The sequence below is a fragment of the Nansenia antarctica genome (genome assembly GCF_963989245.1).
Source record: "Nansenia antarctica genome assembly, chromosome: 5".
Classification (NCBI taxonomy): domain Eukaryota; kingdom Metazoa; phylum Chordata; class Actinopteri; order Argentiniformes; family Microstomatidae; genus Nansenia; species Nansenia antarctica.
This window is the reverse complement of record NC_137690.1, coordinates 47,522,533-47,537,564: the sequence shown is the minus strand read 5'-3', so window position 1 is coordinate 47,537,564 and position 15,032 is coordinate 47,522,533. Positions and strand designations below refer to the sequence as shown.

General features: G+C 44.5%; 1 protein-coding gene across 1 annotated transcript; it reads left to right on the top strand.

The window, feature by feature from the left end:
• Positions 1-4,105: 4,105 nt before the first annotated feature.
• On the top strand, positions 4,106-5,578 carry LOC308159070 (P2Y purinoceptor 12-like; the record flags this gene model as incomplete). The annotated part of the gene is made up of 2 exons (XM_080532826.1): positions 4,106-4,360; positions 4,727-5,578. 2 exons carry the CDS (start codon positions 4,106-4,108, stop codon positions 5,576-5,578), a joined length of 1,107 nt encoding a protein of 368 aa, XP_080388952.1.
• Positions 5,579-15,032: the final 9,454 nt, after the last annotated feature.

Genomic DNA, 15,032 nt, shown 5'->3' with positions numbered 1-15,032 from the left:
TGCGTTCAGACATTAAGCACATCCCACGCACACAGGCTCTTTATTCCAATACTACCTCTACTACCGTCCACCGCTACCTCCGCGCAACACTCATGTTATTTGTATTATTCCGATTATTATTTGTATTTCATTATTTGTATTTTGTCATTTGTATTATTTGTATTATTATATTGCTCAATTGTCTCTTTTTTTTATATAACTATTGCCATTTTGTTCCCTCGCTGCGGCAATGTCGAGGAACTGGAGCCTAAGAATTGTACTCTCTTATACTTAACAATAACGTTGATTCTGATTCTGACATACTGCATGTAAAGAGTAGAGGGGGAACATCTATAAAAAGAACCGAACAAGAGGCAAATCATCCAGGATATTTCCCAACCTGTTGACCTTGAATAGAGCTCCATTGTGGTGTTGTACAGATCCAGTTATGTTACACGCTCAATGTCCTTCTGCTGTGGTCTCTGGGTGAAGCTGAGCATCAGGACAGCTGTAAAAACTATACCTTTTTATTCTCAGGCTTGGTGAGGAAATAAGGGTTTGCGTGTGTGTGTGTGTGTGTGTATGCATGTGTGTGTGTGTGTGTGTGTGTGTGTGCGTGTGTGCGTATGTGTGTGTGTGTGTGTGTGTGCGTGCGTGCGTGCGTTCGTGCGTTCGTGCGTTCGTGCTGCAGTCTAACAAGGACATTCATTCAGAATTAATATGACAAAAGTGTATTTTAAACCAGCCCACATTGAGTGTGTAATCGTCTCACCTCAACAGTGAGGAGCAGACCGTTAAATGTGGTGGTGGTTGAGCTTTCACTAGATTTCGAGCCACACAGGACTTTAATAGACGGCCCAGGCCCAAATGCACCATTCCCTGCCATAAAAGGGGATTATGTCATGTCAAGAAGCACTAAAACCCTGAGCATGAGGAAAGTACGTTTGAGGGTCTCCTCCAGGACAGAACCGGTGAGACAGAAACATTTACTCATGTCCGTCTCCAAGGTAACCATGTACAGCAACACGATCTCAGGTCCGTCTCAGCCTGTCGTGCTGTTCCCATTAGGTCTATAAGGCATGTGTGAACATTTGAGGACTAGCATTACGCTGTATAAAGTTGCAATGATGTCATAGAGATCAGTTAGAATGATGTCATAGAGATCAGTTACAATGATGTCATAGAGATCAGTTACAATGATGTCATAGAGATCAGTTACAATGATGTCATAGAGATCAGTTACAGAGATGTCATAGAGATCAGTTACAATTATGTCATAGAGATCAGTTACAATGATGTCATAGAGATCAGTTACAATGATGTCATAGAGATCAGTTGCAATGATGTCATAGAGATCAGTTACAATGATGTCATAGAGATCAGTTGCAATGATGTCATAGAGGTCAGTTACAATGATGTCATAGAGGTCAGTTACAATGATGTCATAGAGATCAGTTACAATGATGTCATAGAGATCAGTTGCAATGATGTCATAGAGATGGGGAGCAGACATTCCGGGGTTGCGTGCTCATAATGGGGCTTCGTGTGATGTCACACAGGCCTCAGACACACATCACCACGAAGGATGTGAGATCACTGAAAGGTTGTTTGTCATCGCCACTGCCACCCCGAACAAAGAGGACCTTGATTCAACAGTCCTGAACGTGTAAGCCTAGGGCTGCGTTCGTAAATCCGCTCTGGAAATCAGAGACCGGCACTCATGTCTTGCCTGTTGTTCAATCAAATTACTCCCTTTCCTGACGTTGAAACCAGTGTGCGCTCCGGCGCTCTCAGAGAGAATCTTCGAACGCAGCCTATGTAGTGTGCGACCTGTAAATGAATTAAAAAGGGATAGTACAACTAAAATGACAAATTGTTGTTGTCCACCACCACTGAAATGGGAGAGGGGACTATAGTTCGGTCTCTGTCAGTTCGTAGGTCACAAGCTTTCATCTGAGACACCGCAGGGACAGTTTAGATCAACTTGGGTGAAAGATGGGGCTTGCCAGACAGATGGGACATTTACGAAATGGCATTGATTCACGAGACCTGCACACACGCATGCGCACGTGCACGCACACACACACACTATGTATGGCAAGTAGCCTCGAGGTTAGAGAGGCTGGCTAGCAATCAGAAGGTCGCTGGTTCAATCCCTGCCTCAGGAGGGAGCTGCATGTGAGCTGGTGACTGGAGGGTTGGGCTGGCATCATATCTAAGGTGTCTACCAGAGCAGAGCAAGGCACTTAACCCCTAATTGCATCAAGGGCGCTGACTATGACTCACCCGGTACCTAGAGCAAAAAAAAAAAACGACATTTCGTTGTACTCTGTGCAATGACAAAAAGGTTGAATAGAATCTAATCTATTGAGAAAAACAAATATACTGTATCAGCACGCTACACACTACACACTACACACTAACACACCACAAGCGCAGATTGTGCAATAGGAGCACATGGGCGGATGTTGTCTCTCTCTCTCTCTCTGTCTGTGAGACGCTGGATCCTGTGGACCAGACGTGTCCTTCCTCCCGAAATAGCGGATGAGAGGAACCAGAAAAGCGGAAGAGACTACTGTCACAGAGGCGACTGTCCCTTTTTAGACCAGCTTGTCTGTTCAGACTGACAGTGGTCTGAGGGCAGAGGAGAGAGAGCATGTTCATGTCATTGCGTTAAGGAAATTCCGACATAGGGATCTTAAGGGCTAAGGACCTCCAACGAGACCCTGCGATTGGTTCAGTCGTCATCCAACCTGGGAGCAACAGGTGGGCTAATTAGATCAGACATTACAGTACACTGTGTGTGTGTTGAGTCTACGTTTGTCGGACACAACATGTCATGATGTCGAATCGTTCAATTGTTTAAAATTGTTTTTAGAATAATTCCTACAGAGCGTTTCTACAGGCGCATAGATATTTCATCACTTTAGTCATGTCAGATTCAGATTAAATTGAATTGTCATTGACAATCCTAACTAAATACAGTTTGGCATCTGACCAGATGTGGCAGTAGTGCATAGTGCAAAAGCCATACAAGTATGGACAGATATACTGTATGTACAGTGTGGTATATACAGACAAGGGCAAAGATATGTTAAGATATGTGCAGTATGATATGTACAGAACAAGAGCAATGGATATCAATACAGTATGTACAGTTAGGGTACATGTAGGCAGTGTGCTAAACAGTAGTGGTGCAAAAGCAACGTTGAAGTCCTGAGTGGTATAGGCGGGGGGGTGCGATGTTTCTACACACTACACACTACAAACATCTCAAAACAGCATCTCAAAACAAACATAGGGAGTCAGACTGAACACAATGGAACCCAATGATTTGTGTGTATATAATGTTGTATGTAATCTTGTGTTTTTCTCTGCTACCTGTCAGTAGCAGTAATAGAAGCACTCTTCAATGAAATGTTTTTTGTTTATATATATTGGTATCTAAGATAATATATAGGCCTAATATCTGGAGAAATAATGCAAATAATTTAGTTTAGGTTTTGGAGCATTTATGTTCAGTTCAATATTAATATCAGTTAAATATCAGTTCAATATCAATAACAGTTCAATATTAATATCAGTTCAATATCAATATCAGTTCAATATCAGTTCAATATCAGTTCAATATCAATATCAGTTCAATATCAATTGTAAGCATAACAAATAACCAAATATTTATATATTTTACATTTTTGGAATTTAGCAGACGCCTTTATCCAAAGTGACTTACAACAAATACATTTGTCTAAGTAAGTGAATCATATATCCTTCAGTCACAATTCTAGAAGAACAATAAGAAGAGGCTTCTCTTATGGATCTCTATAGGCAACAATGCTTACAGAAACATAACAGACGACAACAGCAATATCCAGATCATTTCTGGAAACATATGGAAGGGTTGGGTTGGGTTTTGTTGGGCCTCACTTCAACGGGTCTGGGTCAGGTTGGGCTTCAATTTTCAGGCCCATTTAAAATTCCTATTACATAAGAAAGCTTCTGCCAACCAGTTGTGAAATGAAGATGCATTTCATATTGGAAAAGGGAATGTTGATAACAGCTTTCTCATCGTTCTTAATGAAACTTTCTTTCTTTCCTTATATACTTTACACAGACATCCCTCTCCATGGAAACGACAACAGGCTTCCCCCTGTCCCCTGTCAGTCACAATCACACCACCAACAGCAGCTGTTCCCGTGACAACGTCCTGAAGACAGTGGTGTTTCCTGTTCTCTACTCCCTCCTCTTCCTGTTAGGCCTGTCACTCAACAGCCTGGCAGTATGGGTGTTCTTTCGCATCCCCTCACGTTCCCACTTCATCATCTACCTCAAGAACATCGTGGTGGCTGACGTCCTAATGACCTTCACCTTCCCTTTCAAGGTTCGCTCAAATCAAATGAAAGTATATTGTAAATGTGTGACGTTAGAATTCTAAGGATCGATCTCCATTTTTGTCGAAATTTTGTTTTTTATATAATCTGATCCATTAGGTGTTTATTAATGCCTGTGTGTTCCATCTCACAAAACATAATGGAATGTTAAAACGTTGACACTCAATATCTCTGAACTACCCTAAACGGAGATAGAACCTTAGAATTCTAAGCTCACGAATGAAGTTAGTCAAATCGCAATACACTTTACCTCTAAAAAAAAAAGAAGAAAAAAAAGAACTAGTTTGAATAAATGACCAACAGAACAGAGTGTGTAAATAAGTGAAAACAATGTGATACTAATCAGACCTGTCTAGGTGCTGTCCGATTCCAACATGGCGTCCGTCGGTCTGCGGGTCTTCGTGTGCCGTGGGTCTTCGGTCCTCTTCTACCTCACCATGTACATCAGCATCCTCTTCTTCGGCCTCATCAGCGTGGACCGCTGCAGGAAGACCCTCCAGCCCTTCAAGGGGACCAACTCTGCGCGGCTGACCCGCCGAAAGCTCCTCTCCGGGGCCATCTGGGGCTCCCTGCTGGCCCTCTGCCTCCCCAACGTGGTCCTGACCAGCCGCAGCCCCGCCTCGGCCCGCTTCAAGTGCAGCGACCTGAAGGCGGACGCCGGTCTGCGCTGGCACGAGGTGGTCAACCACGTCTGCCAGGTCATCTTCTGGGGCAACCTGGTGATCGTGGTCGCTTGTTACGCCCTCATCACCAAAGAGCTGTACAGCTCCTACGCCCGGACCCGGGAACGCCGCACCCAGGGCGCTATATGCCGGACCGCTACGGGTCGGGGTACCGCTAGGGGGCTACGGCAGCCCCGGAGGAAGAGCGTCAGCGCCAACGTCTTCCTGGTGCTGGCGGTGTTCTTCGTGTGCTTCGTGCCGTTCCACTTCGCCCGGGTGCCGTATACCATGAGCCAGACCCGGGGGAAGCTCTTCGACTGCCAGCTCAAGCTGTTCTTCTTCCAGCTGAAGGAGAGCACCCTCTGGCTCTCCTCCCTCAACTCCCTCCTGGACCCCCTCATCTACTTCTTCCTCTGCAAGTCCTTCAGGACCACCCTGTTCAAGACCCTCCGGCTGCCGCCGGGGACCTGTAGCTGGCTCGCCGGGAGCGGGTCGGACTCAAACACGGCCGGTACCCCTCTAGGAGACTCCTCCGCCTGTACCTAAGAGCACTGGATCCAAAAAAATGATCCGAATTTCTTGGGGGCCGGTAGAGCTCTGTGGTGTTCTAATGGAAGTCTCACAGAGGATTACACTGCCCCCTTGTGGGCGGTTACATAAAGTTCAAGAAGACCTATGTAGGGGTCATAACAGTAGACATTCATATATGAATGTTGAATCATGATGCTTGTAGACATTGTAAATTGAGTATTGAATGAAGCTGGTTGACCTTGTGAATATAACCATGTAAAGTACCAGTGAGAGCCCTACAAACTGAGGAAGCCTGTCAGGATTATTATACGTTAGCTCTATGATGTCTGTAACAACCCACAATAGATTGATTCTTTCATATAACGTATCCATAACTGAATAATAGCTATGATAACATGTTTATGATATGAATAATACAATAGATATGCGTGATGTGTGTCTGTGTGTGTGTGTGTGTGTGTGTGTGTACAGTATGCATACAATAGAATGCACCAGGTTTCAAAATCTCTGATATCTTATCACAGATAAGTGGAATTTATTAGTATTACTTGCCACCCTTGTGTATGATAAATGATAAATGTTCACTCCATTGCTTTGTCCTGATTCTGAGTTGCAATCACACGTAAAATAATAAAAGTCAATCGTTTTGTCAAGTGATTGGTAATAATAATGTTTGCTTTGCTTGGGCTATACCCATATAGATAAGATGTATACAATCACTATACTACTCTTATATGGCTAACATTCTTAATGTATATATATCCGAATGGAAATATTGAAATATGTAATACACAATTTGTATGTGTGTCTCTTATATAACAAATACTTAATTAATATATTCTCACATACCTGAATGTGGCAACTTTCATGTTGTCATATTATCATACAATATATATATATGCTATATATATATGCTAATCTATATATATATATACACACTGATGAGCCAAAATATTATGACCACCTGCCTAATATGCTCGCGCATCGATGAGCCTTTGTGGTTTGTCCCTCCTTGGACCACTGTCAGTAGGTACTCACCACTGCTGACCGGGAGCACCCCACACCTAAGCCTGACCCTGACCCTGACCCCACAAGCCTTGCCGTTTCAGAGATGCTCTGACCCAGTCGTCTGGCCAGAACTATTTGGCCCTCTTCAAAGTCTCTCAGGTCCTGCCCATTTCTCCTGCATCCAACACCTCAACTTCCAGAACTGACTGTTCACTTGCTGCCTATCCCAACCCTTGACAGGTGCCATTGTAACAAGATAATCAATGTTAACGTAGCTTCACCTGTCAGTGGTCATAATGGTCTTTTTCGGTTTTTACAAGAAAAATCTAGGTTTTGACGAAGGGAACTACTTCATTGTCATGCTAATTAATAATAATGCTAATTAATAATAATGCTAATTAATAATACTGCTAATTAATATGAATGCTAATTAATAGTAATGTTAATTAATAATAATGCTAATTAATAGTAATGCGAATTAATATTATTGCTAATTAATAATAATGCTAATTCATTTGCCATACAAATCAGCGGTCAGGCAGCTGAGAAATTAGCCACGGCGATTTGGCATTTTCAATGGTAGCCATTACGAAGCCATAATTGGCAGATCGGCTAACATCCCATCTAACCATAACTGTGTATCACCTTACTGGTTATTGACAGGGCAAAGTTTCAACATTGTCACTCTATTTCCCTGGATTTGCATTGAAAGGCTCATCTCTGTTCCTGTTCCTAACATTCACCTAAAACGTATGTTCAAAAGTCCCTTTGTGACATACTGTCTACTGTATTAGAGTTTAATAGATGATATTGTGTCTTTGAGTTTCATCTTTATTTTTTCCCAGATTGCACGTCATCGAACCTCATGTATTCCTCTGGACTGTGGCTCTTACAATTAAAGAAGCAGAGCAAATGTTTGTTGAAGGTCTGCCACATCTGATCACCAGAAGGAGGCTATTACAGTTTTTCCCAATTGCTAAAACACAAAAGCCAATTCTCTAAACCAAATGACCAGTTCTCTAAACACATTTAATAAAACTAGCTCCCATTTGCCAAAACCATAAACACATTTCACATGAAGACACAATTCACAAAACACAATCCTCCTTTTCTCATAAGTCTAAACACATTTTGTCTTGCTAAAACACAAGTTGCAAAAAACTCTGCTCAAATTCTCAAATTAAGAATTATGAAACACGGGACGTGATGTTATACTGTCCATTGTGCCAATGGATGGTACGCACATGAGGTTTGCCTTGATGTTGAGAGTGGCATGGGAGCTGTATCTCAGACATGGGAAGGATGTTACATTTCGGGACACATCATCAGTAGAGTACCTTTGAATCATGGGGTGTTTCTGCCTTTTCAACACTAGACACCCTCATCTAAGGCGGCCAGCTACAGGGTGATCAAGCCTGAGCTTGTGTCCCATGCCCAATCATGAGAATTGCCTGGTTGTTTAAATGGCGCAGCCCACGGGACTATGCAAGGCAGGGGTGTCCTCTTCCCTGAGTCAGGCCTAGAGCAGACCGCATACCTTGTTCACCCTCCTCCTGGAGGGTTCTGACATGGGTTCTCAAGTGGAAGTGGGGTTGGGGGGGATTAGGGGGGGTTGGGGGGATTAGTGAGCGGGTCATGCTGTTCTTTGAGCCCAGCAAGGGTCCTTCCGCTTGATCCATATCCACTGGCTGCTTCTTTCGGCCGCTTCAGAGAGTGATCTAATTGTCTGTCGCAGAGCCTGTCCATGGATGCCAAGGTCTTTCAGCAGCCTAACGGTGGAAGAAGCCACGAAACCTCTGCATCCCACTTCAACCGGATAGACTTTTGCCTTCCATCCTCGTTGTTGAGCGTCTGCTGCCAGTTCTGTGTAGCGCAGTTTCTTGCGCTCATAGGCCTCTTCAGCTGAATTCTCCCACGGGACTGTGAGCTCTATGATGTAAACAGACTTCAGTGAAGGGGACCAGAGTACCAAGTCTGGTCTAAGGGTGGTGGCTGCAATCTCGGGTGGAAAGATTAGTTGCTGGCCAATATCGACTAGCATCTTCCAATCCCGGGCCATGGCTAGCTGTCCAGCTTCTGGTTTGGTTGGAGGATGGTTGGACTTTTTCTGTCCCTCTCGGATGAATGTTGGTGCCGTGATGGAATTGGTTGCTTTCAAGGGCAAGGAGTTGATGGTATTCCTCTTGCTCTCAAGAGCTGCTGCCAGGCTCTTGAGGACCTGGTTGTGCCTCCAGGTGTAGCGGCCTTGTGTGAGGCTGGTCTTACAACCGGACAAGATGTGTTTGAGAGTAGCTGGAGTTGGGCAGAGGGCACAGGTTGGGTCCTCACCATACCACTGGTGAAGGTTCTTTGGAGATGGGAGCACATCATAGGTAGCTCTGATGATGAAGCTGATGTTGCTTGCCTCCATTCCCCAGAGCTCCCTCCAGCTGAGCTTTCTCCTTTCCAGACCTTCCCACCTCATCCATTGTCCCTGCTTTGCAAGAGAGACGGCCTTCGCGCTTCTTTCAGCCTCCTCCTGACGGCGCACCTCCTCGACCACCATTTTCCTCCTCTCTGATGTTGAGGCCTTACGCCAAGTTGGTTTACTTGCTGCAAGGCCAAAGCCTCCTCTTCCCAGCTGGACATGCCCCACGATGTCATTGTGCCTCAGGGCTGACGTAGCATGCTGCACCGCGTCAGATGGTGTCCATTTCCGTCCAGTTATAAGGGGTGGTACAGCATTGCTGATGGTCTGGTCTCTGGAATCCTTCAACGTCATCTGGAGTCTTACTTTAGAGCACTTGTACTCTTCGGTGAGGCTCGTGATGGGTAGTTCAAGGACCCCTTTTCCATAGAGGCCGATGTTGGTCAGACAGCGTGGGACACCGAGCCATTTCTTCACATATGAAGTAATGGTTCGCTCCATCTTCTCCACAGTTGTTATTGGGACCTCATAGATAGTGAGTGGCCACATTACCCGAGGGAGAAGTCCAAATTGCAGGCACCAGAGCTTGAGCTTCCCTGGCAGTAGGGTCTTGTTGATGTTTTCCAGACTGTTGGTGATGTCCTGCCTTAGCTGCTGCACTTGGTCTTTGTCCCTGAGGCTTGCGTTGTACCATCTACCTAGGCTTTTTACAGGTTGCTCTACCACTGTTGGTATTGGGTCGTCCCCAATACAGAACTTCACGTTTTTAAGCTCTCCCTTGACTATAGAGATGCTTCGTGACTTGCTCGGCTTGATTTTCATCCGGGCCCACTTGATGTTCTCCTGCAGTTTTCCAAGTAGCCGCCTGGTGCATGCTGCAGTAGTGGTCAGAGTGGTCATGTCATCCATGTATGCTCGGATAGGTGGAAGGCGGATCCCGTTCTTAGTTCGCTCACCCCCGACCACCCATCTTGAGGCCCTGATGATGACCTCCATGGCCATTGTGAAGGCCAGGGGTGAGATTGTACAGCCTGCCATGATGCCTACTTCTATGCGCTGCCATGATGTTGTGAAGTCGGCTGTTGTGAAGCACAGTTGCAGGTCTTCGAAGTAGGCTTTTACTAGGGTAGTGATGGATGATGGAACGTGGAAAAAGTCGAAGGATTCCCAGAGGAGGTTATGGGGAACTGAGCCAAAGGCATTGGCCAGGTCAAGGAAGATGACATGGAAGTCTCTTTTGTCCTTCTTTGCTGCTTGGATCTGGTGCCAGATCATACTGGTATGCTCCAAGCAACCAGAGAACCCAGGAATGCCGGCCTTCTGTACGGATGTATCTACGTACTTGTTCTTCACCAGGTAGGTGGACAGCCTCTGTGCTATTACGCTGAAAAAGATTTTCCCTTCAACGTTGAGAAGGCAGATTGGCCGGAATTGACTGATGTCTGTCGCATCCTTCTCCTTGGGAATTAGCACACCTCCCGCCCTTCGCCACGCCTTAGGTATTATTCCCTTCTGCCACACTATCCTCATGAGCCTCCAAATAAAGCATAGAACATCTGGTGCGTTCTTGTAGAGCTTATACGGTACACCATTCGGCCCAGGGGCTGATGCTGATCTTGCGCGCCGTACTGTATTCTCTACTTCCTTCCATTTTGGAGGGCCAGTCTCCAGGTTGACATCAGGAGGTTGAATAGGTGGGATGTCATGTGGGATGACTAGCTGTTCGTGCCTTTTCGTGTCCTGGTGGACCTTTTCCAGATGTTCTTCAAGTTCCTGCTTTGGAGTTTTCAGGATTCCGCTTTTTTCCTTAACGAAGAGATCTTTGACGAACTTGAAGGGGTTTTTATGGAACCGAGTTCTTGTGTGTTCCTTCCTCTTGCAAAGTTTCCTCAAGTTCTCCGCTCTTCGCAAGGTTGCCAACCGGCATTTGATGTCCCCCTGGAGTAGCATGAGCCCTTCTCTCTCTGCATCAGAGGCCTTCTTCCACTGCTTTCTCAGCTGCCTTCTCTCTCTGACCAGTCTTTCGATCTCTTGCTGCCTCCTGGATTTGGCTGGCGCTGGTGTTGCTTTGTCACTTCTCCTAATGTTCACTCCAAAGCGCTCTTCTCCGTAGTGGTAGATGATATCGCCGATCCGGTCAAGCTTTCTCTCTGCTGTGCCCACTTGTTGCTCCAGGATTTTTATCAGGTCGTTGTTGACTGTTTCCCACTCTCTCTTTTCAACAGCTTTGGGCCACTTCACACTCGGTCTGTGCCCTTTGATCTTTTCCTCCTTGGGAGGTCTTTGTGGTTGGGTAGGTTCCTCCACCGGCATTTCTGTGCTTGTATTATCCTCCTCAGTGACAGGGGTGCTGATGCTCTGCGAACTTTGGTTTTTGTCCCGTCGCTGTGCTTCAATCGACTGATTTGACTGGTTGCTTCGTAAGAAGTACTGGTCAATGCGAGGCCCTTGTCTCTGCTTTCTCAAGCACCCTTTCTTTCCTTGGTGGATCTTCAACCCCCTGGCTGATGTCATTTTCTCCCAACCACAGGTGCACACCTGAAGTGAGTGTCCTGCTGCTGCTGCGGTTGTCTCGTGTGCCGTGTTCGTGCTCGTAGTCGTGTCCGTTCCTGGGTCTGTAGCCGTGTTGTCAATCGTTGAGCCATCTTGCGCCCCCGCTCTCGCAGGCTCTAGGGGTATGTTTCTTTGTTTACTTTCTGTAGCATTTGGCGGGTGTCTTCAACAAACTGAAACAGCGTCGGAGACTGCCGCCATGGGTAGCTAGCCCATGACAGCCCCAGTGGGGTCTATTCCCTCCAGTCAGCTGTCTCTCCAAGCCGTCACACAGACTTTCCTATGTTGTCAGCTGTCCTTTCACAGCAGTCACTGGACGAGTCCAGATACTCAGAATTATGAAACACGGGACGTGATGTTATACTGTCCATTGTGCCAATGGATGGTACGCACATGAGGTTTGCCTTGATGTTGAGAGTGGCATGGGAGCTGTATCTCAGACATGGGAAGGATGTTAAATTTCGGGACACATCATCAGTAGAGTACCTTTGAATCATGGGTCATGTGATGCAAAATGCTTGCCACAGTCAGCAAAATTTGAACACAATGAACACACCTAGCTTCATTCATTAAACATAACGACTCAAAATTTAAGACACTTGTTGCAAATGATTGTGTGTGTGTGTGTGTGTGTGTGTGTGTGTGTGTGTGTGTGTGTGTGTGTGGTATAGTTCCATAAATACATTTTTAAAAACATCACACCCTGAACATTGTTTTCAGTGAGTATTGTTGTGTGTAATGGATCCTCTGTAGTGTTTGCATTTAGTTGTGATACAGTACAGTAGTGTACATGTTACGGTACATGTGGGAATACATGTACCGTGTGTGTGGTATAGTTCCATAAATAAATAAATAAACATCACACCCTGAACATTGTTTTCAGTGAGTATTGTTGTGTGTAATGGATCCTCTGTAGTGTTTGCATTGAGTTGTGATACAGTACAGTAGTGTACATGTTACGGTACATGTGGGAATACAGTACATGTGGGAAAACTAGGGTTAGGGTTAGGTGCTAGGCAGAGGTGTCAAGTAACGAAGTACAGATACTTCGTTACCTTACTTACAGTTTTTCTCAATTGCTAAAACACATTTCACAAAACTTCCCTCCATTTTCCCAAAACTTTAAACACAACACACTTTTCTAAAGCTACATAAGCAAAACCACACCTTCTCTCTTCAAAACTCAAACTTTCACACCAAAACAGCTGCTCAAAGCCTGCAAAAATGTAAACGCTATATGCATCATTACAGACTACAACAAAACAACTGAAAACACAATGTTCAGTGTGTGAGAATGTTCTTTTTTTCACAACTGCCAAAGCACATTTTTAGAAACCTTACAGTATCTGTTCTCAGAATATATCACTGTAGAGTATTGGGCATTCATAGATGTGTGTGTTTCATATGAACAATATGTAAATCTACAGAAAATACAGTATGTATGTTACGGTACATGTGGGAATACGGTACATGTGGGAAAACTAGGGTTAGGGTTAGGTGCTAGGGTGACTTGGTACATGCTGGCATTTCTAACCCTAACCTTAACCCTAACCCTAGTTTTCCCACATGTACTGTATTCCCACATGTACTGTAACATGTACACTACTGTACTGTATCACAACTCAATGCAAACACTACAGAGGATCCATTACACACAACAATACTCACTGAAAACAATGTTCAGGGTGTGATGTTTTTTTTATTTATTTATGGAACTATACCACACACACACACACACACACACACACACACACACACCACAATCATTTGCAACAAGTGTCTTACATTTTGAGTCGTTATGTTTAATGAATGAAGCCAGGTGTGTTCATTGTGTTCACATTTTGCTGACTGTGGCAAGCATTTTGCATCACATGAGCTTTAATTTGAGAATTTGAGCAGAGTTTTTTGCAACTTGTGTTTTAGCAAGACAAAATGTGTTTAGACTTATGAGAAAAGGAGGATTGTGTTTTGTGAATTGTGTCTTCATGTGAAATGTGTTTATGGTTTTGGCAAATGGGAGCTAGTTTTATTAAATGTGTTTAGAGAACTGGTCATTTGGTTTAGAGAATTGGCTTTTGTGTTTTAGCAATTGGGAAAAACTGTAAGTAGACATTTTGGGTATCTATACTTTACTGGAGTAATTATTTTTCAGCCGACTTTTTACTTCTACTCCTTACATTTTCACGCAATTATCTGTACTTTCTACTCCTTACATTTTAAAAATAGCCTCGTTACTCCTATTTCATTTCAGCTTGTTTTCATTACAGCTTTTCATCGTTAAAAAAAACACACACAAAGAAAACCTATCCAGATAAGTCGCGCCATCCGGATAGAGTGAATTTGATTGTGGTTGGATGAGAAGTATAAACATTATACCATTCCGACACCCTATTGGTTTGTACGAGATGCCTTCCATCTGCTGCACATGACACAAATCACACTCCAGCAAGGAAAGCAGATGTATGTAGCCAAAGATGTCCATGACCGTGCCAGAGACTCAAAATAACAGCGAAATGTCCCAACCAAGCACCAGCATCAACCAGGTTGATAGCCAGGAAGATCAGCCAACCCTTCTCAATCCCTGGCCGTACCTGGCTGGAAGAATTTTTTGAAATGGTTGGATGCAAAAACAACTCCTTTCGAATGCGCTGCAAGCTCTGCGCACCCAAGTACCACGAGCTAATGGCCTTCAAAAACTCACCGTCTAATTTGAAAAAGCATATTGAGGTAAGCTGAAAGTGTGTTATTATCAGTCGACATTTTGTAGTAACCTAGTAACGTACTAATGGTAAATTTGCAATGTTTGCTATGGCTAAGAACATGCCATGGTTTGCTTGCTAGCGGTAGGCTATGATTCAATGTTTCATTTGTAATCCTTCATGTGTTGAGGTCGGAGTTTTACCGTGTTTGTTGCTGTAAAGAGTTAATTATGTTCCCACGGGAGAAGAAATGTGCGCGGTGTGTGCCATTAACAATAATGTTACTTTTCAGTCATGCCAGCAGCTGCTTGTGGTCCTAAAACAGCTTTAAGTGGCAATATTCTGGTCTGCTCAACATAATTGCATAGACCAGTGAAACTGCTCCCTAACTTCCATTCATGAACTTCCAGCGTGACATTTAATACAGCGGAAGTCCTAGATAGTCTCAGCTTGTGGTTTGAGAGAAATAATATGAATCTCAATCTGTGCCTGTGCATTCATTTTCTCCACAGAAGAAACACCCCACTCGTCTAGAGAGGTACACGCAACTTTCTTCAACAGCCCTCAAAAGGAAGTCATCCACTGAAGGTTCTTTGACCCCACCCTCCAAACAAACCAAGCTGTGGGAGGCTCGAAGAGTGTCCCAGGCAAGTGTGGATGAAGTAGTCCTCAAATTCATTGTCCAAGGCTTGCACCCACCACACATTGTTCAGCAACAGGGCTTCATTGAGCTTGTGCAACATCTTCAGCCAAATACAAATGTCATGACGCGTAATACTGTTGTTAACAAAGTCACAAAGGC